The sequence below is a fragment of the Canis aureus genome, chromosome 8, assembly GCF_053574225.1.
Source record: "Canis aureus isolate CA01 chromosome 8, VMU_Caureus_v.1.0, whole genome shotgun sequence".
Classification (NCBI taxonomy): Eukaryota; Metazoa; Chordata; class Mammalia; order Carnivora; family Canidae; genus Canis; species Canis aureus.
This window is the reverse complement of record NC_135618.1, coordinates 40,295,770-40,323,063: the sequence shown is the minus strand read 5'-3', so window position 1 is coordinate 40,323,063 and position 27,294 is coordinate 40,295,770. Positions and strand designations below refer to the sequence as shown.

The window sequence follows — 27,294 nt, the reverse complement described above, 5'->3', positions numbered from 1 at the left end:
CTTTGGCTTTGACTTTACCTTGGTTCTTGTCCCACCTTTTGTGGATCAAAACCACATTGAGACAGTTTCCTTCATTATTGATTGGATGGTCATGAAGAAAAAGTGACAAGAAATGTGTCAGAGTGCATCAGACACTCTGAAACACTTGGTTCAGCCAGCTAGAAAAAGTGCTTTGCCCAGAGGCTCACCAGACAAATTGTGCCCAACTAACTGGACCACCTACCCAACTCATTTCACCCTGCAAGGCAGTTGCAGAAGAAATAGCTTCATATTTCATAGAACAGGTGGGGTGAACTTTGAGCCTCACCGAACTCCTTTGGGAGTTCAGTGGCCTCTTGGTGTTTACTTCCCTCTGCACCAAAGGGGTGATGACCTTAGGTGGTTAGTGTGAGTAGGAGGACAGTTACTTCTTCCCGCCCTCTAGATGCTTCCCACTTTGGTTTGTCGATGCTAGAAGCTTCCACAACATTGATTTTCTTGTCTGTCAACTTGGTGGCTCTAAAGGAGCATACTGTGACAGGTGGAAGAGTTGTGTCTACGCATGCTCAGAACCGGGCAGGACTCATGGCAGGCAGTCAGGAAGTCCTGGCTGACCGCGAGGACAGCATGAGTTCACAGATGCGTGAATGGTGCACAGGCCTTCTGACACAGGTGGTCCCTAAGTAGAGAAATTTTAGATGGAATCCAGGAAGTAGAAATCCTAGCTATATTTTTTTCTGCAAATTTTTGGGCGGCTAAAAACAGGGTTTGATTTTGCGCAATAAAACAAATTCTGAGAGAAATAATTATTGCATGGAGTTAATTTGGGGTCATATTTTTCGAAAATAGTTCTTGCTTCACTTCTTCAGAGTTTCAGATAACAGCTGAAGGAAACTAGTCGAGAACCAGAAATGCCTGCTATGTTAAATTTCCTGAGCTACCGTGTCGCTTTGGTTAAATCATCTGAACTTAAAGTTGAGCCTAATTATTGGGCTTTGAGAATAATTTTTTTTTGTTTCAGTTACTCGAGTTGAATTTGAAGTTCAATTGAATTTAAATTTGTTTTCATATACTCAAGGAAAGCAAATAGGGCAAAAGTGGCAACGAATGTATTCACTTTGAAAAAGGTGAAAATGTCAGATGTGAGAGCCAGGCATAGAAGCTACTTGCACATACGAACCTGCACAGAAGCGAGATCTGGGTTCTACTAGTTTGTCTTTATTGTGTTTTTATGTGGACATTTCAGCTGTTAAGGGTTAGCCTGTGGTGAGCATTGTTGGTTTGCACCTAAAATCTTGGAGCTGAAAGAAATAATGTAATTCTTCTTGTTCAAGACACTCCTCTGACAGGTGAGGTCAGGGGTCCATAGGAGGGAGGAACAAAGGGAGGTGGCCCCGCAGCCTCGGGCTGCAGCCAGGGTCCCTGTGTGAGGTTAGTGGGGAGAGCTGAGCCTCAGGTCCTTGATTGCAATTGTAGGGACTGTGCTTCCCTAGGGGGCCGTCCCTCAGGGGACCCTGCCCCCCCCTCCGCCCCCCAGTTTCCAAACATCACACTCACCAAAACACCAGAAAAGTAGAGTGAGCCTGAGGCAATAGGTAGGATATTAGGACTTTCAGGAAAAGCAGGGGCAGGCAACAAAAGAAGCCAGTTCCTGTACCTTCAAAGAGGCAGGTTGGGTGGGGTGTGCAACGGGCCTCCCGAGCTAGAGCTACTCCTGCACAGGCCACTCCTGCACAGGCCAGAGTGGGAGAGGGGCATGGCTCCAGGCTCCTTCTTCCTGTTCTTGGCCTTTAGCTACTGTATGTTTTATTTCACTATTTAAAAACGAAAACAAAAAGCTTAATGGAACACTTGTGATATTAGAGAAGGTAGTAGAACAACCCCTGCACACCTGTCACCTGTTTCAGGAGTTAGCAACATACGGCCGGTTGCTTTTCATCTAGGCCTCTCTCTTGCCACTACCCCTTGCCTCCTGGGACTACTTTAAAGTGAATCCCGGAGGTTATGTCATTTATTAGTCAATATGCCCACTGTGTATTTTGAATTAAAGGAAACAAAGTTTAAATCTGATGGGGAACCTGAAAGAAACTACTCAGGGAGTAGTTCAGGATTAAATTTAAGGAGTTCCCCTTTGTCAGTGATTCTGGAAGCTCTTGTTTTCCAGATGATTTTCTTAACTAATTGCTGCACTGTCAGGTGTGGGGGTGTTGGGGTGAGGGATACAGCTGGGGTGAGGGTGAAAAGGCGCTGGTTCTTGGGGTGATGGTTATGACGAGGGGCAGGTGGAGCTGTCAGGAGCAGCTATTTTGTCCCTTGCCCTTTATGTGCAGCCATGGAAGCAAGTGGCTCTGTTCATAATCCAAATGAAATTGGAAATGAATGAACCTTCAATTTATAATTGAAAAGGTTTCACAAGAAGTAACGATTTTTGCTTCAGTGGGCCTCATTTCTGAGGCCCTTCCTTTTGTATGTGATTGTGTCATGACAGCTCATGTTGCCTCTTTCTGTTTCAGATGGGAATGACTGGTAACACAAGTCCATTTGGACAACCCTTTAGTCAGACTGGAGGGCAGCAAATGGGAGCCCCTGGCGTGAACCCCCAGTTATCCAGCAAACAGAGCATGGTCAATAGTTTGCCTCCCTTCCCTACAGACATCAAGAATGCTTCAGTCACCAACGTGCCAAACATGGTAAGTTACCCTTGACTCTTAGGCTGCAGCCTCCAGTGGGTGCTTTGGCGTGTGGAGTATCATGCTACCTGTGAAGATCTGCAGCTGGATGTGTGTCGTGGGTGATAGGAAAAGAGAAATACTTATGAGTAGCACTCTTGGTGAGTTTATATTTCCTTTGATGAGCTGGCAGTCGGAGGCTAGATAGAGATGGTTCAGACAATCCTCCTTGGCTCCCTTTGTGCAGGAGGAGGTTCACAGCCATGAACTACAGCCACTGTCTTGATTCAGTAGTGGAGCAGTGGAGAGCTGGACTTTTCTCATGCTTCCTATTAGTGGTTGAGGCTATTCAAAGAAGCCCATCGATTTGTGTAATAAATGAAGGGCATTCATCTCCGAGGACTGTAGTGCGTCTGCGAGACAAGGGTGTCATACCTGCCTTGATAGAGGTTTCTTCTTCCTGAGATCTCCCACTTGTAAAAAGAGGAACTAGCCTTGGAACCTCCTAGCCTAACTAACCAAGATAGTGATGGAAAAATAGCTCCTTTTGCCCTGCAAAATGGAATCTCTTAAAATTCCAAACACTGAGGTGGGGGGAGGTGTGTTCTTTTGTCAGATTTCTCTGTGCACACTTAGTGACTAAATATGATGTGCCTGTGGTGGTCGGTCAAGGCCACCTGTCATCTTCCCTAGGCTTGCTTCTGGGGAACTGCCCTTTGCAGCTTGCTATCCACATAGTTGTACAGTAGCAATTTAGAAAGGTCCAGAAGGGGGCGCCTAGGTAGTTCAGAGGGTTAAGCATCTTCCTTGGGCTCAGGTCGGGGTCTCCGGGTCCTGGGATCGAGCCCCACATTGTGTTTCCTGTTTGTATCCTGTCTCTTAAATGAATAAATAAAATCTTTTTTAAAAAATTAAAAGAAATTAGAAAGGCTCAGTAGAAAACCAGGGATTACTTTCAGAAAAGCATCATCTTTCTTTTGTCATTTGATTTGAAAAAACTTTTTCTTGGGGACGCCAGGGTGGCTCAGCGGATGAACGTCTGCCTTTGGCTCAGGGTGTGATCCTGGGTTGGGGGATCAAGTCCTGCATCAGGCTCCCTGCAAGGAGCCTGCTTCTCCCTCTGCCTGTGTCTCTGCCTTTCTCTGCGTGTCTCTCATGAATAAATAAATAAAACCTTTAAAACTTCTTTTCTTTATTTATTTTATCTATAAAGATACCATGGAGAATTCCTATATATCTGTCACTTGACTTCTCCTGGTATTAGCATTTAATGTAACCTTTGGTACAGTTGTCACAACTAAGACATTGACATTGCATACAGTAGTAGTTACAGGTTTGAGGCTCTTGGAATTGGGGGGTGGGTAGATTACTGTAGTGTACTTCAGAAAATGAAGTAAGAGCAAGGTGTCCTTGATCAAGTGTCATCTCTACTGCATTCTTCCTTCTTTAAAATAAACGGGGGGGGGAGTTTACAAGTAATAAAATGTGTTTTCTCAAACTATTTAAAGTTTTACTACTTTCTTTCTTATGATCATCTCCCTGGAAACTCCCTGTACTGCTGCTCTCCTTGTAGTGACATTTGCTGCCGGGATTGTCCTGTTCTCAGCTGTGTAGATCCAGAACCTGAATCAGAGCTGCTGCTCCTTGGGTTGGCTCCTCCGAGTCTGAGCAGCAGACTGGGACCAGGACCCACACTCTTTCTGGGCTTTTCTGCTCTTCCTTTTCCAGTCTCCTTATGTGGGCTGCAGTGCTGGTGATCATCGCCTTAGCTTGGCCACAGAGTGAGAGTTGTGCTTCTGTGCAGACATTCTGTGTTTTGTAGTCTGGGAAACCCCACCTTATATTTTCCTGCCTTCTTCCCCAGCCCATTTCCCCATCCTTTCCTTTACCCACAGCTTGGTGGCAGAGTCCCTTTGCCATGACTTCCCCTGCCTGCCTCTGCTCCTGGGGACTGAATTCCAGACAGTAGTGTGCATGTCAGGGGCAGGTTCATTCTAGACTGTAAAAAAGTTTCTGCTTCCCTTCACCTTTGCAGGGGTGGTGGGGATGGTAGGGATGACCCTTTGGTGTGGGGAAGGGCTCCTTTCTCCCTCGGTACTGCTGACATTTGGGATTGGATCTCTGTCCATTGTAAGGGCCATCCTGTGTGTTGTGCCTCTCACCCAGCAGGTGCTCACAGCCCTTCCTCGCTCCCCACAGTCACCCCAGGTGAGAATACCTGCTCTGGGAAGGCAGTAGCGCTACCATTCTCTCCTTCTGTCTGTGTTTGTGACATCTAGCTGTCTCCATCCCTGTCTTTTCTCTCTCTCCCCTCTGACCACTCTTTCTTACTCAGTTCTTTCCCCCACAGCCTTATCAGAATATCAGGGTAAACTAAGAAACATTTGGGTCTGTAGAGCTGCTCTGTTTGCCTAGCCGCCGCTTTCCCACAGGGGTCTGCATGGACTTTGACAGAGATCCCCAGCAGGTGCCTTTGGAGGACAGACTTCGAATGCTGGAGAGCATGGGGCAGACTTTGCAAGCTCCTGTGAGGGAGCGAGGCCCAGTTGCACCCTTGGTGCTGTTGGGATGGGGATCGGAAGAGACTGGCAGAGATGTGGGACAGCCAGCGCATGTGGTTTGCCTGAGATTTTTCTAAATGCTCTCATGCCCTGTGGTTTACCTTATTTTTTATAACAGCCTCTTAAAAGACATTATTACGTGTCCCATTTTACAGATGTGGAGGTTGAGGGTCTGAGAGGTTTTCATTTGTTCAAGGCTATGTAGCTCCTGTCTGCAAAGCCCAGAGCTCTTTTTGATAATGCCTGGCATTATGTTTTAGCAGCCTCGAGTCCACTGGGAATGCTAGCCTGTGTTTATGTCACTTCCTTGAGCACATTTTGTGTCTTCCTTAAATTTTCTAAATTCTATCTGACCCCTTGGAATTTATGGATTTTTATTTATTTTGCACAGTGAGGGAAAAAGGTATCTTCAGTGGAAAGGGGGGGGGGGCATAATATAAGGCCTTGATCTTCTTTGTGGTTTTTTGTCATCCTTTGGGTTATAATCTCTTAAAACCCAACTGAATCTGGTGTACCAAACAATTCAGGTCAGGGCTCTGGTGCCACATCACCTGATGTCCTGGTCAAGTTCTTCGTGGAGTGATTTTTAAGCTGCTCAGTCATTGGTCACAGGGCGCTTGCTTTTCTCCTCTCCTAGTTTCTGGAGGATTCCAGCATCCCCCAGTAGTGTTGAGAAAGGAAGAGAATGTGGCTGTCTCTTTAATTCACCCCATTTGTTGAATACCTTCTCCTGGCCCACTTGCTCCCAGGATGCCAGTGTGAGTGACATAGAGCTCGCTTCCTCTTTCATGAAACCTGGTCGGTGGTGATGGAAAACAAGTAATCGCAAAATACAAACTGGCCCAGCAGGTCTGAGTAGCACACAGCAGTTGAGGTTGACACATTTTCATAAATTTTCAAATGTGTCTCATCACAGTTCTGTCTTTGGCCATAGTATTTGTAATTTCTTAACTTTTTAGATTATTTATGTTTGTTAGAAATTTCACCGTAAGGAGTGTCTGGGTGGCTCAGTCAGTTAAGCACCTGCCTTCAGTTCAGGTCATGATCCCAGGGTACCGGGATCAAGTCCTGCATTGGGCTCCCTGATTGGTGGAGAGTCTGTTTCTTCCTCCTGTCTGCTCATTCTCTCTCTCTCTCTCTCTCTCTTTCTCTCTTAAATAAAATAATTCATTTATTCATTTATTTATTTATTTATTTAGATTTTATTTATTTCTTCATGAGAGAGAGAGAGAGAGAGAGAGGCAGAGACACAGGCAGAGGGAGACGCAGGCTCCATGCAGGGAGCCCGATGCGGGACTCAATCCCGGGTCTCCAGGATCACACCCTGGGCTGACAGTGGCGCTAAACCGCTGAGCCACGGGGGCTGCCCTCAAATAAAATCTTTTAAAAAAGAAAATCAAGGGCAGCCTGGGTGGCTCAGCGGTTTAGCACCGCCTTCAGCCCACAGCATGATCCTGGAGTCCCAGGATCAAGTCTCACATCGGGCTCCCTGCATGGAGCCCACTTCTCCCTCTGCTTGTGTCTCTGCCTGCCTCTCTCTCTCTCTCTCTCTCTCTCTATCTCATGAATAAATAAATTTTAAAAATCTTTAAAAAAAAAAGAAATTCACCATATTATTACTGCATTTCATGGTTCTAAGATCCACTTTTTTTCAGATTGTAGTATCTCTAAAATCAGGTGTATTTTAGAAATAATCAAGATTTATTTAAATGTAGTAAAACACAGTAGGTATGCTCTTTTACTTGTTCGTAATTTGAATTAATAGGAGTGACATAACAGGTAAACATATATATTCACTGTATAGTTTTCCAGGACAACTTTCACGGATATAAAGATTTTTTTAATTATTTAAATGTTACTGACAGAAGAACAAAGCAGATTTTGCTTGGAATAGAGATTAGGTCATCTTTCCGTGAACAAGGATTGAGATCCTCATAGGCCATCTCGGAGGAGGGGTATACACAAGGATCTGTGAGGAAGAGGGGGTACGTGGTACCAGGGCAGTGTCTGAAAGAGGAGGCCCCCTCACTCCTGGTGATACTGTCCTTTCTGCCATTTTCATCTGAAAAAGTCCTCTAACACATGAAGCAGGGGAGTGAGGGCATCAGACATCATCTGGTACTGGATTTGTCAATTAGGTCATTGCTGACCTTCACAATAGGTTCAGGATTGTTTTTAAAGGAGCATTGTTTAAAAGTGGGACACATCTTGGGTGTATCTAATCTGAGAAAGTTAGGTGACTACAGGGGCCTCCTCAGGTTCTCACATGGAATCTCCTGTGGAGAGATGTAGTCTTCTGCAAGGTTCTTTGTAATGGGAAGTTCATGTGTGTGTATGGGGGGGGGGGGGGGCGTTGTTTTGTCATTGTTTCTCTTTGGTTTGGAGGTTTTGTTTGTTTTTTGAGAAAAACTAAGAACTGTATTATGGAGACATCCCCATTCTTAAAGTTGTAACACAGGAAATCAGGATTCACATTGATCTCTGTGTCACAGAAGTTTGAAGTAGAAGCTTGGGCTGAGCCTCCCAGGTCACTGCTGATCCAGGTCTGTCCATGGGAGGAAAACATGGCTGATGGAGGCCTGTGCACACAGAGAAGGGTCGTAGACTGTAGTCCTGCCAGAACGACCTACCTGGGACTGTGCCGTTAGCTGCATATGCATGGCGAGCCATCAGCCATGGCCCTTGTGGGGCCGTCTGTGACAACTGTTTCTCAAGATGTGTCCATGGACCAGCTGCGTCATAGTGACTGGCTTCTGGGCCCCATCCAGTCTTCCTGGTCAGAATCTCTTAGAGGAAGGGCAGGAAATCTGCTCTCATGGTCACTATTCATTTTTTTCTCTCTCAGTTTTCCAATATACACCACCCAGTTCCTTCTAAGGCAGTTCAGGAGAATCACCCAATAGCTGGGTTTGTCATTCTTTCTCTTAACACTGAAACCTACAGTTTTAAACAAGCTGCTCTGGTGACTCAGATGTAGGATAATATTTTGAAGAGCCTCTGGCCATTATAGTGTTGGCAAAGTGATGTCCAGCTGTCCTGGTGTCAAGTGGGCTTAATTTGTTGGTCTTTCTGTCCGCTCTAGTATATCAGAAGGTTTCCACCGACCCTCACTTGTTTTAGTCTCATCATTTCCTGTCTCCTGTGTCCAATTTCTGGTCACTGAGAGATCCAGACTTGAAGTGACCAAAGCCTCATGAACCCAGGGCTTCCGTGCAGAGATGCTCCCTTCCCATAGCTCCTTGTACTTCACAGCAGGAACTTAACCATCCCTGGTTGCATGGTAGGTCTCCTCAGCCCCAGGACCCAGGGGAGCCCTCCCGTTTTTCTGGGGAAATGAACAGCAAGGGAGTGGTCACACCAGCTCAGATCCCTCCATAGTTACAAGTGGTGCCTCAGTACTTGAACCAGGAAGCGTGGCCAAAGGCTAGGAAGCAAGTGTGTGTCATGATTAGTAACTCTGGTGTTTGTGTATTTATAAGAGTTTATATCTGCTTCTCTCATCTTAATCCTTCACCTGCATCTTGAAGATCCCTGAGAGAATGTGGATGCAGGGCCTTTGAAGAATAACTTTTAGTCTAGAATTCAGAGTCTGATTAGTACAACCCTTTCTTTAGCGACCCCTCCAGGTGGCAACTCATATTATCACCAAAGACACTGGGCTCTTGTGCCCACTGTCAGGTAGAGAGACTGCGAGAAGGTTCTGGGGGTCTCCAGCTGTTGCCCCTTGAGCCTACCTGTCAGCAGCACGAGGAGCATTTCACCAGGCATTTCTGAGATGTGAAGTGACCCTTCAAAGAACTCCATAGAGAGCCCACTCAGTCTGGATGGGGACAGTCGTAGCTTGCACAGGAGTCCGCACCATCCACCACCGCGTCTGAAGTGCCACGAGCCAACTTTCCCTTCCCTTTCCATGGCCTCCAAAATGGCCCTGAGGCTTGGGTTGCCAGATACCACTTTGTCACATGAGGAATTTGCCAAACTCTCAAAACTTAACTGTGATAAGTATTCCAGAGGAAGGTATTCATATGTACTGATGATATTCAAGAAGGATATGTATTAAAACTTTTTGATAAATTGATAATTCTCATGATCTGGTCAATTTGGTGAATGGGCCTGATGCTATTGAAACCCTTGGTCTGGTTGGCCTGTCACCTTGGCCATCAGAATAGGTCCAGCAAGTTCTACCTTTTAGGGTTTGTTTGTGCAGAAATGGGTAACCACTCACTCCTCCTTGGCAGACAGACTCCAGTTTGGAAGGAGTGACCTTGAGGGCAAGAAGAGAGTGGGGGACGTGTGTCCAGTTGTCGGACCCACACCTTTGCCACCCTGTTCCCCGCCACTGTGCTTTCTTCTTGATGTAACCATTTGTTTTGTGTTCTAAAATTATTTCTTATGTTCTAATCGTATTTCTTATATGGAAGATTATTTAAAAATCATTCTTGTCCAGTTGCTTATTTTAAGTTATTGTCTTACAAGATTTAAATCTTAAATTATAATGTAATCTTATTTTTTAAAATAGGCACCAAGCAAAAAGAAGAGAACGCAAGAAACGTTATTCGGTCTATCTAAATAGCTGTGTTCTTTTTCTTACCAGTTGATCTTTATCATCTCAAAGGTGATTATTGCCTCTTCGTAGTTTGATAGCTGTGTGCATTTAATGAACATTTTCTTTATTTTATGACTCCAAACCTTTGCATACCCAGCTGTTCTAGGATCCTTCTGGGGGAATCAGAACAAGCACATATTGCAGAGCAGTTCTGTGTCCCACCTGGTGTTTGCTTTGGTGTCATTTTCTGACTTTAAGTGGAGGTTGGGGAGAAGTAAAATTTCCAGGTGGGCCAGGGAAGGATGTTAGAGGAGTGTACGTCTGGACCCCATTGGAGATGTGGAAGGTTTGGGCCAGATTAATCTGAAGGGCCATCTTCAGAAATCCCAGCCTCATGTGGATGTGAGGCAGTAGTTGTGTAGAAAGAGGAAGCACTTTCACCCCCACCCCACCTCCACCTCCAGTCCTACTTTGGTCAATTCCTGCTGTATATACTGTTTACCCTAGTCTTTGCAGACGTTATAGCCTGTTCTTGGATGCTTTGTGTAAAATAACTTTTTTCCAGGAAGAATGCCAGGATAAATTTTATTATATGTGCTCTTTATGCACGTCTGTAATTATATCCTTAGGATAGAATACAGGGCATATAGAGAAATGGGTTTGGTGCTGTGTTTTCAAACCTGTGTAACAATAACAGTCCTAATAAAAGTGCATGTTAGATTCCTTTAAATATTAAGGAATACCAGAATATAAAAGGTTTGCTTTTCAAGGTGGTTTGGATAGGGGTATCCAAAAGAAGAAGCAGGAATTAGACCTGCCTGACTGTGCTTTGTCTTGTGTGTTTCAAGTATTTTTTTCCTAGTTTGTTGATTGCTTTTGCATTTGTCCCAGCAGTTTGGGTCATGGAGCGAATGTAACTTCTTCTGTAGTATGGCCTCTGGCACTTTCCAAACTTTACAAACCCGTCTGCCCTGTACCAGGCTCACTTGTGTGCCTTTTTTCTTTTCATCGTTTTGTTTTCTTCTCACTGTGAAAGTACATACATGTTTATTTTGGAAAAATCTGGGGGAAAGTATAATGCTTAAAATGATAAAGCACCCCCCTCCCCCATGGAACATTAACAAATGGAAATGTTTCTGGCTCCATGCCAGCTCTGTGAATGCTGGTCTTTCGGAGGGAGGAATGGGGAATCTGCTTGAAGGAGTTTTCCTGGGGATTGTTTGGGAACCGTTGCTTTGTATTTTGTGTGTGTGTGTGTGTGTGTGTGTGTGTGTGTGTGTGTGTGTGTGACAAAAGCCCTTACCATCTTTGCATTACAAAATATTAATCTTTTTTTTTAAGATTTTATTTATTTATTCATGGGAAACACAGAGAGAGGCAGAGACATAGGCAGAGGGAGAAGCAGGCTCCCCGCAGGGATCCCCATGTGGGACTCAATCCCAGGACCCTGGGATCACAACCTGAACTGAAGGCAGATGCTCAACCACTGAGCCACCCAAGTGTCCCAGTCATCTTTAAAAAAAAAAAAAAAAAAAGATTTTATTTATTTGAGAGAGAGAGAGAGCATGAGCAGAGGCAGCAGCAGAGAGAGCAGGAGAAGCAGACTCCCCGCTGAGCAGGGAGCCCAATGTGGGGCTCCATCCCAGGACCCCAGGATCACAACCTGAGCTGAAGCCAGACGCTTAAATGACTGAGCCACCCAGACGCCTCATAAAATGTTTATCTTAATTACCTTCTAGAACCTTTACAGTTTTAATTTGTGCATTAATTCTTATGTGTTTTCTATTCCTCTGATTTATTTTTTCTCCAAAGTAGAATGTTGTCTGGTTCTAAAAGTGGTAGACACTTGTAAAATACACAATACATGATTATAAGCAGGATCCCACCCCTGCCCAGGGATAGCCACCAGATCTAAAGTAAATAAGGATAAACTGATTTCATGGTATTATAACTTTTTTTTAGCTTAACGTGTTATATAGACATTTTCATGAAAGCATAAAGGTTTACAATATTATTGTCATCCTCGTATAACATTCATTTTATTACATCTCACAGTTTTGAGGGGAGTTAGGGATTTGGGCCAGGTGTGGCTGGGCCATTCTCCCTGTGGCTTTTTGACTAGGGTCATTTGAGGCCTGCCTTATTCTTCATTGCTGTGTATTATTTCACTAGGTCTGTAGCCATAGTTAGTCCACCTTCTGTAGGATTTAAGGGTATTCTGGTTTTTGGTGATGTAATTTAATCCAGGCGTGATGCCTGTCTGCACATTTTAGCATACTAGCCCAGTTTCTTACCTCTGTAATAATAAGTTATAAGAAGTAGAACTACTAGATCAAAAAATGCACATTTTTTTCTTTTTGATACATGCTTTCCAAAGTCACACTAAATTACATTATCACCACAGCATCTAAGAATTGCTTTCTCTACACCCTTATCAATACCAGTTATTATATTTTTATTTAGGTCAGATGGGTAGATGGGAAATGCCTTTTTATTTTAATTTCTTTTTTTTTTTTGATACTGAGATAGAGCTTTTTTTTAAAAAAAACTATGAAGATATAACTCATAGCATACAGTTCTTGCCTTTAAAGTACATAACGGTTGTATTATGTAACCATCACCACAATCAGTTTTAAAGATTGATCGAGTGATTGAGTGATTGATTGATTTGAGAGCATGAGTGAGAGGGGCAGGAGAGCGAATCCTCAAGCAGACTTCATGCTGAGCATGGATCCCGATGCAGGGCTTGATCCCAGGATCCTGAGATCATGACCTGAGCTGAAATTAAGAATCGGACTCTTAACCGACTAAGCCCCCCCCGCCCCCGCCCCAGGTGCCCCGCACTGCAGTCAATTTTAAAACAGTTCTCTTACCCTGAAAAGAAACTCTATACCCTTTGTAGTTAATCCCCTTTTTCCGTGAACCCCCAGCCAGAAGCAACCAGTAAAGTATTTTCTGCCCCTGTGAAATTACCTGTTCTGGACATTTCAAAGAAGTGAAATTATATGGTGTGTGCTCTTTTGTAATTGTTGTAACTGAGCATGATGCTTGCAGAGTCATAGTGTAGCGTGTCAGTGCTTTCTTTTCGAGGTAGAATAGTATTCCATTTTGGATGGATTGCATTCCTTTTTTCCATTTGTCCTTTAGTGGGTGTCTGAGTTGTTTCTGCTTTTTTGCTGTTGTGAACATTGCTGCTACAGACATTTGTGTGAACATAATTTTCACTTGTCTTGGGTAGGTACTTAGGAGGGGAATTGCCGGGTCTTCTGGTGACTGTAAGTTTAACCTTTTAAGGAGCTGCCAGCCTGTTTTCCAAAGTGACTGCTCCATTTGACATTGTCCCTGGTGAGGTCGCTTTCCACGTGGCCGTGCTGGTGCAGGTGAGGCAGCTTCTCATGGTGGTTGTCTTTTTTTTTTTTTAAGATTTTATTTATTTATTCATGAGAGACCCAGAGAGAGAGAAGCAGAGACTCAGGCAGAGGGAGAAGCAGGCCCCATGCAGGGACCCTGACTTGGGACTTGGTCCCCAGTCTTGGGGATTATGCCCTGGGCTGAAGGTGGCACTAAACCGCTAAGCCACCCGGGCTGCCCTCATGGTGGTTCTCATGTGTGTTTTCTTGAGGGCTCATGGTGTTGAGCAGCTTTTCATTTTTAAAAAATATTTTTTTTATTTATTCATGAGAGACACACACACACACACACACACACAGAGAGAGACAGGCAGAGGGAGAAGCAGGCTCCATGCAGGGAGCCTGACTTGGGACTCTATCCCTAGTCTCCAGGATCACACCCTGGGCTGAAGGCGGCGCTCAACTGCTGAGCCACCTGGGCTGCCCTGAGCAGCTTTTCTTGTGTTTATTGACCATTTGTGTGTCTTCTTTAGGGAAATACTCAGATAATTTGCCCTTTTTAAACTAGGTTGTCTTTTTATCATTGAGGTGTAAGAGTTCTTTGTATGTTTTACATGCAGATCCCTGTCACATTTATGGTTTGCAGATACTTTCTCCCTACTTTCTTAGTGATGTCCTTTGAAGCAAACAGTTTTTAATTTTAATGAAGTCCAGCTTACCTTTGTGGCTGCTGCCCTTTGTTTAGTGACAGAGAACTCATGGTTATTCCAAGGTCATGACAATTTACTCCTGTGATTTTTCTGAGAGCTCCACAGTTTCAGTGCTCACTGCTAGGACCCAGGTTTGCTCTGAGTTACTGTTTGGGTCTGCTGTGAGCAAGGGGCCACCTTCGTGCACTGTGGGTGAGCATCTCGTCCTTCTGCCTTTGCTACCAGTGGTCGGAGAGACTCTTGCCTCTGTCAAGTGGTCCAGGCACTGAGGCCTGTTTGTCATAGCCTCGTATTTCCTCTGCTGAGGTGTCTGTACATTTCCCACACACACTGTTTAGTGGAGGAGTGGTTTTTTTGTTTTTTGTTTTTTTCCTCCTCAGAGCTCTTTATATGATAACAAATGGCCACAGCCTTTCTGGAAAACAGGCAGCATTTTAGGAGCTATCATTTGATTTGATTTCTACTTCTCAAAAATAGCCATTTTTCCTTAGTTTTTTTTACTTTTTAAACTTCTTATATTAAGTTTTTCGTACCTTCATTCTAAAAATACTTTTTTTTAGTACTTTAATCATCTTTTATCTATGTTTATTCACTTTAATTCATCTGGAATTTATTTTCATATTTAGGGTGACATAGGGATCACAGATTGCTCTCACCAACCTCCAATTTGAGATACCACCTTATGATATTCTAATTTCATATATACATGGGTCTTTTTCCAGACTTACAAATAAAGAAATCTATAGCTTCATAGTTTTGGTATCTGGCAAAATAGGTTCCCCTTTATTCTTAATGTTTTTCAGAATTTTCTTTGCTGTGGCATAAAATGTATACATTTATTTTGAGCAAAGTTACAACATGGCAGGGTTGTTTTTTTTTTTTTTTTTTTAAGAGAGGTTCTTGTCTGAACACTTTACCTCAATTCTCAGGCCTGCCTGGGCAGCGAGCATTGAGCAGGGAAATTGGTAGCATCTGAAGAGTTTTTGTGAGAGTTCAGCAGGACACTTGTAGTTCATGCATTTCCTTCATCTCTTTAGACATCAGTTTGATGGTGGAGGCAATTAACTGTGCCCTGCATTTGTCAGCACCTTGCTAAGTGGATTAGGCCTGTACAGGTATGCAGAGTCATCGGGAGGGCCAAACACAGGCACATGAGGTGTGTCTTCTGTTCCCTTTTGTCCAAGACACTTGTCTACGGTGCGTAGAGCTCATGAAGCATCTACTGATCAACGTGTACCTTAGACTTTCCAACTGTGCTCTTTTGACATGTTGAGCTTTCAAAATATGGTCAGTATAGTTAAAAAGATGCTATTAAGAACATCCCAAATGAGAACACCTGGGTGGCTCAGTGGTTGAACATCTGCCTTTGGCTCAGGTCATGGTCCCAGAGTCCTTGGGATTGAGTCCCGCCTGTGGGGACCCCAAATGTGGGGTCTTAATTGAGTCCTGATTTATGCAAACCAACTCTAAATGACTTTTTTTGGACACCTAGAGAAAATTTGCATATAGACTGAATATTAACTGATACTGAAGAATTGTTCATTTTGTTAGGTATGATAGCAATATTCTTTCTGTTTACTTTTCTGTATGTTTGATATTTTTGTAAATGCAGAAGAGAGAAGCCTGAGCAAGGGTCCTCTTCCATTTCTCTATCCCTATTGTTTTGTGATTGGACTTTGTATCTGGGGAAATAACCTGATCTAGAGGAGACTTTGAACATTGGTAGTGAATGCTGCTGGGGGCACAGTCAAAGGCTGCTTGTGAAGGCTTTATTTTAAGTTGCAAGAAAAGGAGGCAGGGAGTGTAGTTTATGCTCAGCAATGGGAGATTGGAAAATATATGTATAGCCTTATGCTCATTACAAATCATGCTGTCAAATTGTATGAAATAACTTAATGATACAGGACAGAGCCTGGAGTAAATACCAAGTCGTGAGTGAGTGAGTGAGTGGTAGACTATTGATTATGGTTCATACATATGCATGTACATAGAAGAAAAGATTACAGGAAGAAAAACCTATCAACACTTTAATATTGGACTCCTGGATGTTGGGATTTCAAGTGTTAATTATTTCCTTCATAGCTCGGTTGCTTTTCAGATTTTCTACAGTATGCATATAGTACATTTATAACCAGGGAGAAATTAGCATAAGGAAGGAAAGGTTCTCTTCTCTTGGGAGTTAAGTGCTTCTCCAGTCAGGATGCTCTGCCTCTCCACTAGGACTTTGCTTTTGCTTTGGACCACAGTTAGGCTTCCGGGAGTTGTGCTCCTGAGGAAACCTTTGTGGCTTTTCTAATATACTTAATTTCTGAGTTCTTAAGATCCAAACAAAAGTGTGTAACTTTTTTAAAATGAGCTTTGATCCATTAAGAAATGTTTATTTTTTTTCCTCCAAATTGCAAGCAGATAGTTTTGATGGTTAATATGAAAAGTCACAGAGGTGGTGTACTTTGGGGGAGGCAGTGAGTGTTGTGAAGTGGAGCTAGGAGCTCTGGGGTCAGAGCAGGAGAGAAGGGAGACACCCCTGCACTGTGGACTGTGCTGTGGCATATTAGGAATGTCACATTCCTCTCACTTTGTAGGTTTCTTTGGTAAGTTATCTGAAGATATTGGCAGTCTGTAAAGAAAACAACTCCACAGGTCACCTTTCCCATTCTCTTTGCTGTCAGGAGGTGTGGTCAGCCTTGCTTGAAAGGATGAAAGCAATTAAACTCTATTTCCGTACCTTAGCAGATCATCAAATACTTTTTGAAAAAATTGTCAGATGTCAGAGTTGAAATTTTGATAGAAGGCAAAGCAATTCCTGAGCATTAACAGCTGTGCGGGTGGGGTGGTTGTCATTTTAAGGATGCATATCATAGTATTCTTTGAGAAGTCGTGAGTGAAACAAGCATTGTCCTGGTCACGAGATAATGAAGTCCTCACTGTGGTTCCAGTTCTTCTGATGTGTTGGGTATTTGCAATGGGTTGTGATTGGTCAAGGCCTTGATGTTTGTTTTTTAAGATTTTATTTATTTATTCATGAGAGACACAGAGAGAGAGAGGAAGAAAGAGACATAGGCAGAGGGAGAAGCAGGCTCCCTACGGGGAGCCCAATATGGGACTCGATCCCAGGACCCTGGGATCATGACCTGAGCCAAAGGGAGACGTTCAACCACTGAGCCACCCAGGTGCCCCTTGATGGTCTTTTTAATTAGGTTGAACCATATGAAATTGCCAGTGTGTAGCCACTTGGGCCTATAGAAACAACAGTTTCATACAATAGAGCTAACACAGTCTACAGCTTCTCCCGCACTTGTGTGTAGGGTAGAATATAGTTAAAGAATAAGTGTCATTTTCTTGCTCCGAGATCCTTACACACAAGTGATTTTAATCAGCCTTCTGAGTTGGTTTATTTCTGTGCTTCTGGATCTTCCTTAAAATTGCTGATGAATTAAAGAGAGCCACACTGGCTGCCTTCTCACCGTGGCCAACATTACCCATCAGCTTGAATGGTGGCTGGAAACATAAGGAGCATGAATTAGCCCTCAGAAAGCTTAAAAAAATATTTTTATTAATTTGTTTTATTTTAGTCTCAGATGCAAACTTCAGTGGGAATCGTGCCCACGCAGGCGATTGCAGCGGGCCCCACTGCAGATCCTGAGAAACGCAAACTGATACAGCAGCAGCTGGTTCTACTGCTTCACGCTCATAAGTGTCAGAGACGAGAACAAGCGAACGGAGAGGTTCGGGCCTGCTCTCTCCCACATTGTCGAACCATGAAGAACGTTTTGAATCACATGACACATTGTCAGGCTGGGAAAGCCTGTCAAGGTAAGTGCCATTTTCTGAAATCCTGGTGGTGTGGCTCAGGATGAAATGTGTCTTCGGTATTCCTCAGTGGCTCTCTTGTTGATAAGATTACTGCGACCTCCGTCTCCACACACCAACCAGGCACAGGCCACTGGCATGCTTACCTGCTCAGAGAGCGGCTGTTCGGTGTCATGATGTGTTGGGAGCTTCTGCTGGACAGGGCTGTGCCCTGCCTTTGTTCTCTTCCTCCTTTCTCTGTCATGGAAGACATTTGTTACTTCTTGAGCACTGTCTTCATCATAAATGTCTAGAGCGCGGGTTTCTTTTGGGCGGCATGGCACAGGCCATGTGTGCACACCCCTCCCTGAATCTAGAGCATCTGTCTTGCAACTGTTTCATGTGTTCCGACTGCTGGGCCCCTGCCTTGCTCCTCCACCCTTTCGTCTTGAGGCCGATCAGGATACCAGCGAGGTTGTCCTAGGTGACAGTCCACGACACAGGGAACCGTGTGCACCAAGTCATCCCTGCCACCTCCTTCCTTCTCCCTAAGAAGGGATGAATCACGCCTGTCATGTGCTCCCTTTCCCTCTTCTCTGGCGAACACCTCGAGTCTACAGAAGAAAGTGGTTCTTACCAACAGCTATGCCATCTTTCATCTTTATCCTCCTCTTTCCTCTTCTTACTTGTGCTCCTAAACCTTGGGGATAGTCTCTCCCCAACCTCCCTCTCTCTCCCTTTGTGACATTTGTGAGTCCCTAGCATAACCCTGATTCCAATGGAGAAGCAGAAGTGGGTCATGCTAGACCTTTAGAAAGAAATCACAGTGCCTCAGTGTGGAGTGAAAATGAAGACTCAGAATTACCCTCTCACATACTTAGAAAAGTGCCTGGCGTCCCTTTAGAATCTCCCCCAGACTTCTCATTTGCTTCTCTGTATGTATTTCTTGAATAATAGTATTGAGATGGTTTCATCCTTCAACATAATATATAGAATTTTTGTTTTCAGTAGTGACATGACATAATTATTATTTGTCCTACCTTTCATTCCAGCTGCTCAGTATTTCAAGTCAGATAGTTTTTGTTTTTGTTTTGTGGGCTGAACCTTAATCACCATCATCCATGACATTGCTTCTATGGGAAATTTGTGTTTAGAATTCTCAACAGTCTACTTACAAACGTTTTGGAAAGCATCCTGTTTGTAAGTTGAGGACTGCCTGTACTGTGTTATGGTTACACGTGTTACCATTTTCTTATGGAATCTGGCATTATAATTTAGGTGTAATTGAAAGTGTGACGATCTGGATAGAAAAATAACATCTCGTTGTTTTTCTGGTCATAGTTGCCCATTGTGCATCTTCACGACAAATCATCTCTCATTGGAAGAACTGCACACGACATGACTGTCCTGTTTGCCTCCCTTTGAAAAATGCCAGTGACAAGCGAAACCAACAAAGTAAGTGAGCATTGTGGGTAGAGAAGCTCGGAGGTGAGAACAGATACTTCTAAAGAGAGTGCGGGAGAGGAGGTAGGAGGCAGGGCAGAAATCCCTAGCACAAAGCATAGTGGCGAGCAGAGCTGTGGAAGTGGAGCTGCCCAGTGCCACCAGGGGGAAGCCCAGCTTAGTGAGAGATGGATTCTCAGCGTGCGCAGGGCACAGGGCCACTGGGGAGTCTCGTCCCCCCATTAGCCCCACTCCCACCGTTGCACACACACAGTAGAATCAGCAGCAGTGGATCGCTGTGACCGCAGAGCAGACATGACGAGGCTTCCTAGGTCTTGACAGATGCTTAGTATCTGAGGGTTTGAATGTCGCATCACTCTAATGGCAGTGACTTTCAAGGGGGCGGGGAATAGAGGGGACACTTACTTTGAAATTGAAATGCCTTATCCTAAAGTGAGTTTGGAGAGGGCTGTGTGGTAGAAGAGTCAGGTAGGAAGGGTCAGCATAAAATGCCACCTATAGACACCTGGGAGGTTTTCCCTCCTCCAAGCAGAGGCAGTTTCCAGACCTGTTTGTGTAATTAACAATTTATTCAGCACAGATTGAGAGTCTTTGCCCCAGGACTGGCCACATCCTGACCATTCCCATCGTTTCATTGTCTTTCAAGCCATCTGTGTAGCCTGTAGCTGGTCGGCGAAGCCCAGGTCCCTGTTTAGGGGAGGCCAGAGTGTGGCTCCCCGGGGCACCTGCTCTCTGCAGGCATCAGAACAGTGAAAGGATGAGCATCTCTTCCAGTTTTAAGTCCTTTCCTGTAATTTCAGAGGTAAAACTGTGGTCTTTGGATTGTGTCCCTCAGTGTGGACAGATAGGACATGCCCTCCAGTGTCACATCACCCCTCTGGCTGGAGCTGCTCCCTGCTACCTCTAGTACCATACAGGCTTGCTCACCTTCCTCCATCTCATCTGTACCATCTTGTTTGTGGTTGCGTGTTCATCACTCATCCTTCTTGATCATCTGCCTCAAGACCCCACTGCTGCCTGGAGAGCCCATGCAGCTGTGTCTCTGGTCATTTCCTTGGGGCACAGGGCACGGCAGGAAGCCCATTGTTCCTACGAGTGCTGTGGAGGATGCGCCGGTGACACCATGGGCATCCCTCCTGAGTGGGCCCGCCGTCTTCCCTCCCTGCAGAAGGACTCACGCTAAGTTTCCTTTCTAAGGCACTTTCCTAAATTACTTAAATTTTTCTTTGATTGACCAAAATTGGGATTAATACACAGTTTGCCAGGACCTCTCTTACATGAAATGAAATTCTAGGAATCTAGGTCTTTCAGAACCATGTACTTGGGAGAGTAGTATTACTGGAATAAGCCTGTTTTCCCTCATAGCTAGTGTAAAACTTTTTTTATTTTATTTTATTTATTTTATTTTTTATTTTATTTTATTTTATTTTATTTTATTTTTTATTTTATTTTAATTTAATTTAATTTAATTTTATTTTATTTTATTTTATTTTATTTTATTTTATTTTATTTATTTTTAGTTAGCTGGTATATTATGGTGGTTACATTTTCTTGTGTTTTAGGACACATTTCAGTAACAGGCTTTTTAAGTGCCAAAATACTCATTCCATGAATAATAAGTTGGGACTTCATTCTGAACTTCTCATTTGGGGGTGCTCATTTGGGGGTGTGGCTTTTCTGGGACCTTTTGGTTTTAGTATGTGTTGCCATGACAATGTTAAACTTTTATGATTTCTCTTTTTAAGAAACACCTATGTGGTTTTTGTTTTAAAAAAGAAAAGAAATATATGTGGGTTTGTTGTGTTGTTGTTTTTTTTTTTTTTTCAACATCCTTATAACTGCCTGAATGTTGAGACAATTGATCCAGTACATGCTCTGAAGTGGTAAACCACAGTGTTTCCACTAGTCATAATGTAAGCTGTCACCAGGGTGATTTTATAACGTAAAGTCACTGGGAATATTTAGATTAACTTTACACGAGGTTCTGGTAACTTTTTTGCAAAAGAAATGAAAGCACTTAAGTAAGAAATGGTTAAATACTTCTCAAATTATGTTTTAGCCCTGAGTGTACTCTTCTGGCTCTCTCTAGCACTGTGGTTTTCTGAGGGCAGAAGATGTGATCTGATGAGTGAGAAAGTTCCAGCAGTGTGCTTTCTATACATGTTTGCTATTCCTCTCTCGAAACAGACCGTGCTGGTGATAGGGAGGAAGTACGTGCGGGTCCAGCCCTCTGACAGCTTCAGGTCAGGGGTCCGACTCAGACTATATACATCAAGCAATGTGACAGGCGTGTCACGGGCAGCAACTAGATGTAGTCGAGTCCTAAAGGGAGGGCCAGCATATACTGGAGGGTGGGGCTTGATGGAGCCCAATTCCAGTACAGTAATGATGGAAGGATGCTCCAAACGGCACAGAACGACCCCGCAGGAGTCCGCAGAACCGGCATAGACTCAGAGCTTCCTGTGCAAGCGAGGGGATACAGGGAGAGAGAGTTTGTGGCCAGAGGTTAGGGCCCCTGAGGGCTGCCAGGAGACTCGCCATTCCTGCCAGTGCTGTGCTTTCCAGGCATGTTTCCTGCAGATGCTCACACACCACTGCCTCCCTTCTTCCGTGGCCATCTCTGCCGAAAGAACCTACCGGCATCATCTGTGAAATGAAGCCATGCCATTGGCTACCTTTTTCGGCCTGTGTTGAGATTTTGTCTGATGTTCCCGTGAGTTGTTTTCAAGAGGTTGTGTTATCACTGATCTTGAACTATTCCTCCTGTATATACATAATCAGATTTTATTGAATAATTCTGATTTTCCAAGGTATACATCTAATGAGAGTCCTGGCATCTAACTTCCCATCAGTTTCCAGGCACAGGGTTACATGGGGGACTGGGACTGCGTGCACACAAGACCAGATTCCCTATTTGAACTCCTGTTGCCTCATCAGTGAGGTTCTTGCTACACAAAGTATAGTCCCCAGACTAGGCTGCGAGGCAGAAATGCAGAAACCCAAGCCCCATCCCAGACCTCTTCTGTTAGAATCTGCACTTCAGGTAATCGGTATGCACAGTAGCAGCTGAGATGCACTGCCCTGGATGCCTTGAAGGGCTGGCTGTTTGTCTTGGAGCTCTTGAGAAGTTTTGAGTCGCTCTCTGGGGAAATCGTAGGTTTCCCAACTCAGAATCCCATAAGGACTGTCAGACTTGGTACTGCAGGACCAGTCTCCCAGCCAGACCAAACCTGCTCACTGCCCACAGCCACATTAGATGCAGGCTAAGCTGCAGCACGATGGTGGTGCATCTAAGTCAGCAGTCCTCTGCTCTGGCACTTGAATACCCCCAGGGGCTGGACCCTCACTACCTGGTCTGGCTGTCTGCTCTGGTTTTCAGCACCTTCCTTCATGACATGAGTCCAGCTCTACATCCTTAAAGCTTCTGCTCATGGAGCAGCCTACTCGGGGGGCACAGTAAGTGTTAAACACACCCTTGTTTTTCCCCTTGAAGAGCCCTTCTAGGACTCTCGGGTGCCTCTTTTGACAGCCTGGGCTTGGTATGGGGAGCAGATTACCCTAGAACTTGAACGGCTGTAGGAGTAGAGAGCAGTAGGCTTGTCTGGCCCTGATTTAGGTCCCTAGCAGTCGGTGGTGATGTATTTCATCAGAGTAGCTCTCTGTCTGCTCTCCTAGGTCCCACAGTGTGGCCCCTTTTGGGTCGTTTGGCTTCTGAGGGGAAGTTATTGCATGCCTGTGTGCGCTTGTTTGGCAGTGGCTGTGCTGGAGGTCTGGCCCTGGGGCTCGAGTGTTCTTTCTCGTCCTGCCCTGCTCCATGCTTAGGAAGATGCTGGAGGAATGCCTGGTTGGTTCTGTTGGCAGAACATACGACTCTTGAAATCAGGGTTGAGTTTGAGCCCCACGTGGGATGTAAAGATTACTTTAAAAAAAAAAAAAAAAAAGATGATGCTGGAAAGGAAGCCCATCCTGGTACACCCAGCACCCAGGAGGCACACGGGCGTGGGAGCCACTCTGCCAAGACATCTGCAGGTCTAAGTTCATTCCATCGTGACTTCTCCAGTAGAAATCTAAGTGGTGACTAGTTAGTAGCTGCTTCTCCTGCCCTGTGGTATATCTCCCACCATGCTGACAAAGCTTTGAAGTTTAGTTTTTGTCAATTTTCATTGGATTTTGAAGTCATGTCCACTTTTACTGAGAATGACTGCGGACTTGAATGTCCGCAGTGTGCCCCATGCGCAAGACCTGTTAGTGGTGCATCTCTGTTCTTGGAGGAAGGACTGTGTTTGACCTACATGACAAGTGGCAGGTGGGTCCTGAAGAGAGTCCACTATAAAACTTGGCCTTTATTTCCAGGGTCATAGTCTCCCGATTGATCAGAAGGGGAATGGTGAGGCAGTGGAAATGTTGGGGGTATTTTGAAGATTTGCTGCTGGCAGGAATGGCACTGACACAGAGGGTGAAGAACCACGCTGTGTGAGGTGACATAGTATGTATGAAATACAGCATTAGGCTCTGAGAAAGGAAAGAAGATGTAAAAATGGGAAAAAGAACAAGAAGTTTTGACATTTAAAGAGGTAAATGTCAATGTATAAAAGTGATTAATGTGGAAGGCCTCGTTCTCAGTGATGCCAGATAAATGAGCGTTGCTGCTTTTAGCACCCCTTGATTTTGTTTCCCACCAAGGCCCGTGGTGCTGTGTGCTGGGAGGGCAATCACTCGGGCGCCCTGAGCTCTGTAGGGAGCTCTCCGGGGCTGTGTGCTCAGCACCATGTGCAGCACCTGGAGCTGAGCCCCATGTTGGGTGCTGCCTTGAGGGGAGTGTACAGGAGTGATGAGATAAGTGTGGTTTTCTCCTTCTGGGGTCCAGAGCTGCCGTTGTATGTTCCAGGGTAGGGGGGCTATTAGGTTAATGTGTTCTCTCTCCCAGCCAACCCTGTACTTGCTCCGTCTATGGAGGGATGGAGGGAGGACATGAAGTGTAAATGCCCAAAGAGAAGCAGAGTGGCCCAGTAGGTGTTGTGGGAATTATAGGAAGCCTCACTGCCACTCAAGAGATCAGGAGAACTTCTAAGAGGGAGGGTAATGTCTTGAGCCCGCAGAACAGAATTTAAACAAGAGTTTACTTTTCGTGATGACTCCTCTTGGAGCCAGCCGTCACTCCGATAGTAGATATCTGCGTTCCCCTACCCTGAGGTATTTGTGTCACTCAAAAGTAGCATTTGGCATTTGGACTCCAATTGGACCATGCTCCAATGTCAGAGACCTTATTTTACCTTTTTGTGCTTTGTTTTCCGTATATCTGAATTGTTAGAGTTGGCAAGTTCCAAATGCTTACTTGTCTCCTGATGGGTAGTGTATTTTGTTTTTATTAAAAAAAAAAAAAAAAAAAAAAAAAAAACCACCATAATGTTTATATGAAAGAAATACATGCATTTAATAAATACAAATACAGTGATAGTGTCAGAGCTTCCATGGGAGACTGGCTTGCCCATAAATGGCCTTTGGCTTGGGAGTGGCATTCACCCTAAGGTGGGGCATTTTGATGGAAAGGATGGCATTTGAGGCTGGGTGGATGAAAGTGGAATATTGTAGGAAAGGTTATTATTTTTTTACCCGGAAACAGAAGGCCACATAGACACCTTCTTTCTTTAAATTCCTCTCCACAGTTCATCACTGTGTATAGCAAATATAGTCTAGGTCTGTTCTTTCTTATACCACTAGATGATAGAAAAATAAATCATCCTACCATTATTACTTTCTTTTTAACATCAGTGTTTTGTTTTATTTTTTAAGCAGGCTCCATGCCCAGTGTGGAGCCCAACACAGGGCTTGAACTCACTATCCTGAGATCAAGACCTGAGCTAAGGGCAGCAGCCCTGGTGGCTCAGCAGTTTAGCGCTGCCTTCAGCCCAGGACGTGATCCTGGAGACCCTGGATTGAGTCCCATGTCGGGCTCCCTGCATGGAGCCTGCTCCTCCCTCTGCCTGTGTCTCTGCCTCTCTCTGTGTGTGTCTCATGAATAGATAATAAAATCTTAAAAAAAAAAAAAAAAAAGAAAGAAAGAAAGACCTGAGCTGAGATCAAGACTCTGATGCTTAACCCACTGAGCCACTCAGCCGCCCCTAACATCAGAGTTCTTTTAGAAAATTTGCCTTGTCAGTTTTAGGAATGTGGCAGGCACATGTTAAAAGTCTGTGTGGTGGGGAGTATTAACTTTAAAAGAAATCATACATGACTTAAGTTACATGCTTGTCATAAAGTGTACTTGGGAAATGTTTTTCTTTTATAATGAGGTGCTTGGTGTGTGTAATTGTGTCTAATGAGCGTTAATGAGTTTGAGATCAGAATATCCTTATTAGAAAAGTTAATAGTGTAGAATGTGTAATTACCAAGATTTTTTAAATATACATAACTTTAATTAAAATTCTCTGATAAGTATGTGAAGTGTTTATGTTCTGGTTGCATGGGTGAATGTGAGAATATTATCTTTACACATAATTGAATATGAAAGGAAAGCTTTGTGATTAGTGCTTAATGTATCAAGGATCATATGTTATAGTATCAGTTTTATTATAAGCCACTGTTTATAACATGACTCTAAAGTTTGGGGAAGTTGGAAAGAAGGGAACTCTTAAGAATAAATAGTAGGACATAAACTTCTGCCTTATGGTAAGTCACCAAAAGAGGACATTTGGATGGTTGGACAGAGGGATGAGTTGAAGTGACCAAGGAGATGCAAATTTGGGGTCATCTCTGTTAACTTTGAAGTCCTTAGGAATGGGGTTCTTTATGTTGCCACAGATTTTCCTCTGGTCTTTTGGGATTCACCCTGGTAGATGGTAGAGTGCCCTGCAAGCCATCAGAAGGCCGGGTGGTGGAAGCTGGGGCTGGCTGTGTGAGGTTATGCCAGTTCCTGAATCTCAGTGGTACTGAAGTGATACCTGAATAAATGAAAATCCACACAGAATCACCAAGCCTCGTTCCATCCATTAATTATAGCTAGATCAGTCAGTCAGGTACAGTATTTCTTGAACGGCTTTAGGTAGCCAGACAGCTTAGCATGGGGCCTTCCTGCTAGGAAACCGGAGGACAGGTGTGATGTTAATGCCATTATACATGTAAGTTTTGAGGAATTGCAATTTTGTCTTTAGAAAGATTATGTCCTTGATTTATTAATAAGTAACAAAATTGACCAGCTGGGTGTCACCTCTGCCTCTTCTTTAATCCTCTTACCTGTGCAGGAGAGCAGGGAAGGACCCCAGGGAAAATAGCTGCCAAGGGGGCCCCCTGACTTCATGTCAGTAATGGCAGATGACACACCACCTCCTGCCCCATGAGAACACTTTATCTTGTCATGTGTTTGCCACTCCTCCGAAATGGACTTCTGAGTCTCTAGATTTAATACATAATTTTCATTAAGTGATCTCTGATTTTGTGGTCTGTTGCCTTGTAAGATCAAAACTTGAATTTTCAAGTGTTTGCTCCTCAAGCGCTGCTGTGCAGAATAGGTGACCAGGCCAGAATCCCTTTCTCTGCGCAGCTCCATTCTCAGTAGCCTTGTTCTGTTGCCTCGTGACATACTTAGATAGATTTGATGAAATTGTACTTGCTTCTCAGTAGCTTGTCAATCATTTGTGAACTTCTCCCTTTTACTTACCTTTTTCGTTTGTCTGTCTGTTTGTTGTTGTAGCCATCCTGGGGTCTCCAGCTAGTGGGATTCAGAACACAATTGGTTCTGTTGGCACAGGCCAGCAGAATGCCGCTTCTTTAAGTAATCCAAATCCCATAGACCCCAGCTCCATGCAGCGCGCGTACGCTGCTCTTGGACTCCCTTACCTGAACCAGCCCCAGACGCAGCTGCAGCCTCAGGTTCCCGGCCAGCAACCAGCACAGCCTCAAACTCACCAGCAGATGAGGACTCTCAACCCCCTGGGTAGGTGAAGGAACACTCAAGAACTTGTTTATCCAATGCAGCAGTGGGAATGAGAAGTCTTTCTGGAACCCAAAGCTGTTTACTGTTACTGTAAATTCAAAGTAATATGTATATAAGTTATGATGATGATGATGATATCTTTTAAATGTTTGAAATAAAGAACTTCCAGGAAAGGCTGCAGTGCCCATGCAGGGAAGATGTTACAGGCTTGAGAAAAGAGAAGCATTTGCAAAACAAACCAACATGGGATTGCTATGCCACTCCTATCTGGACAGTTTTCATAAAGGCATTTC

General features: G+C 44.2%; 1 protein-coding gene across 4 annotated transcripts in view; it reads left to right on the top strand.

The window, feature by feature from the left end:
- CREBBP (CREB binding lysine acetyltransferase) overlaps window positions 1-27,294 on the top strand; it is a 126,556-nt gene that overhangs the window by 54,298 nt on the left and 44,964 nt on the right. For 3 of the 4 annotated variants that reach the window (XM_077906403.1, XM_077906401.1, XM_077906402.1), the window contains exons 3-6: window positions 2,493-2,669; window positions 17,388-17,628; window positions 18,946-19,059; window positions 26,759-27,001. In XM_077906403.1, coding sequence (XP_077762529.1) covers window positions 2,493-2,669; window positions 17,388-17,628; window positions 18,946-19,059; window positions 26,759-27,001 — 775 coding nt within the window. The remainder of the gene's footprint in view (window positions 1-2,492; window positions 2,670-17,387; window positions 17,629-18,945; window positions 19,060-26,758; window positions 27,002-27,294) is intronic. The other variant, XM_077906404.1, reaches the window with a different exon arrangement.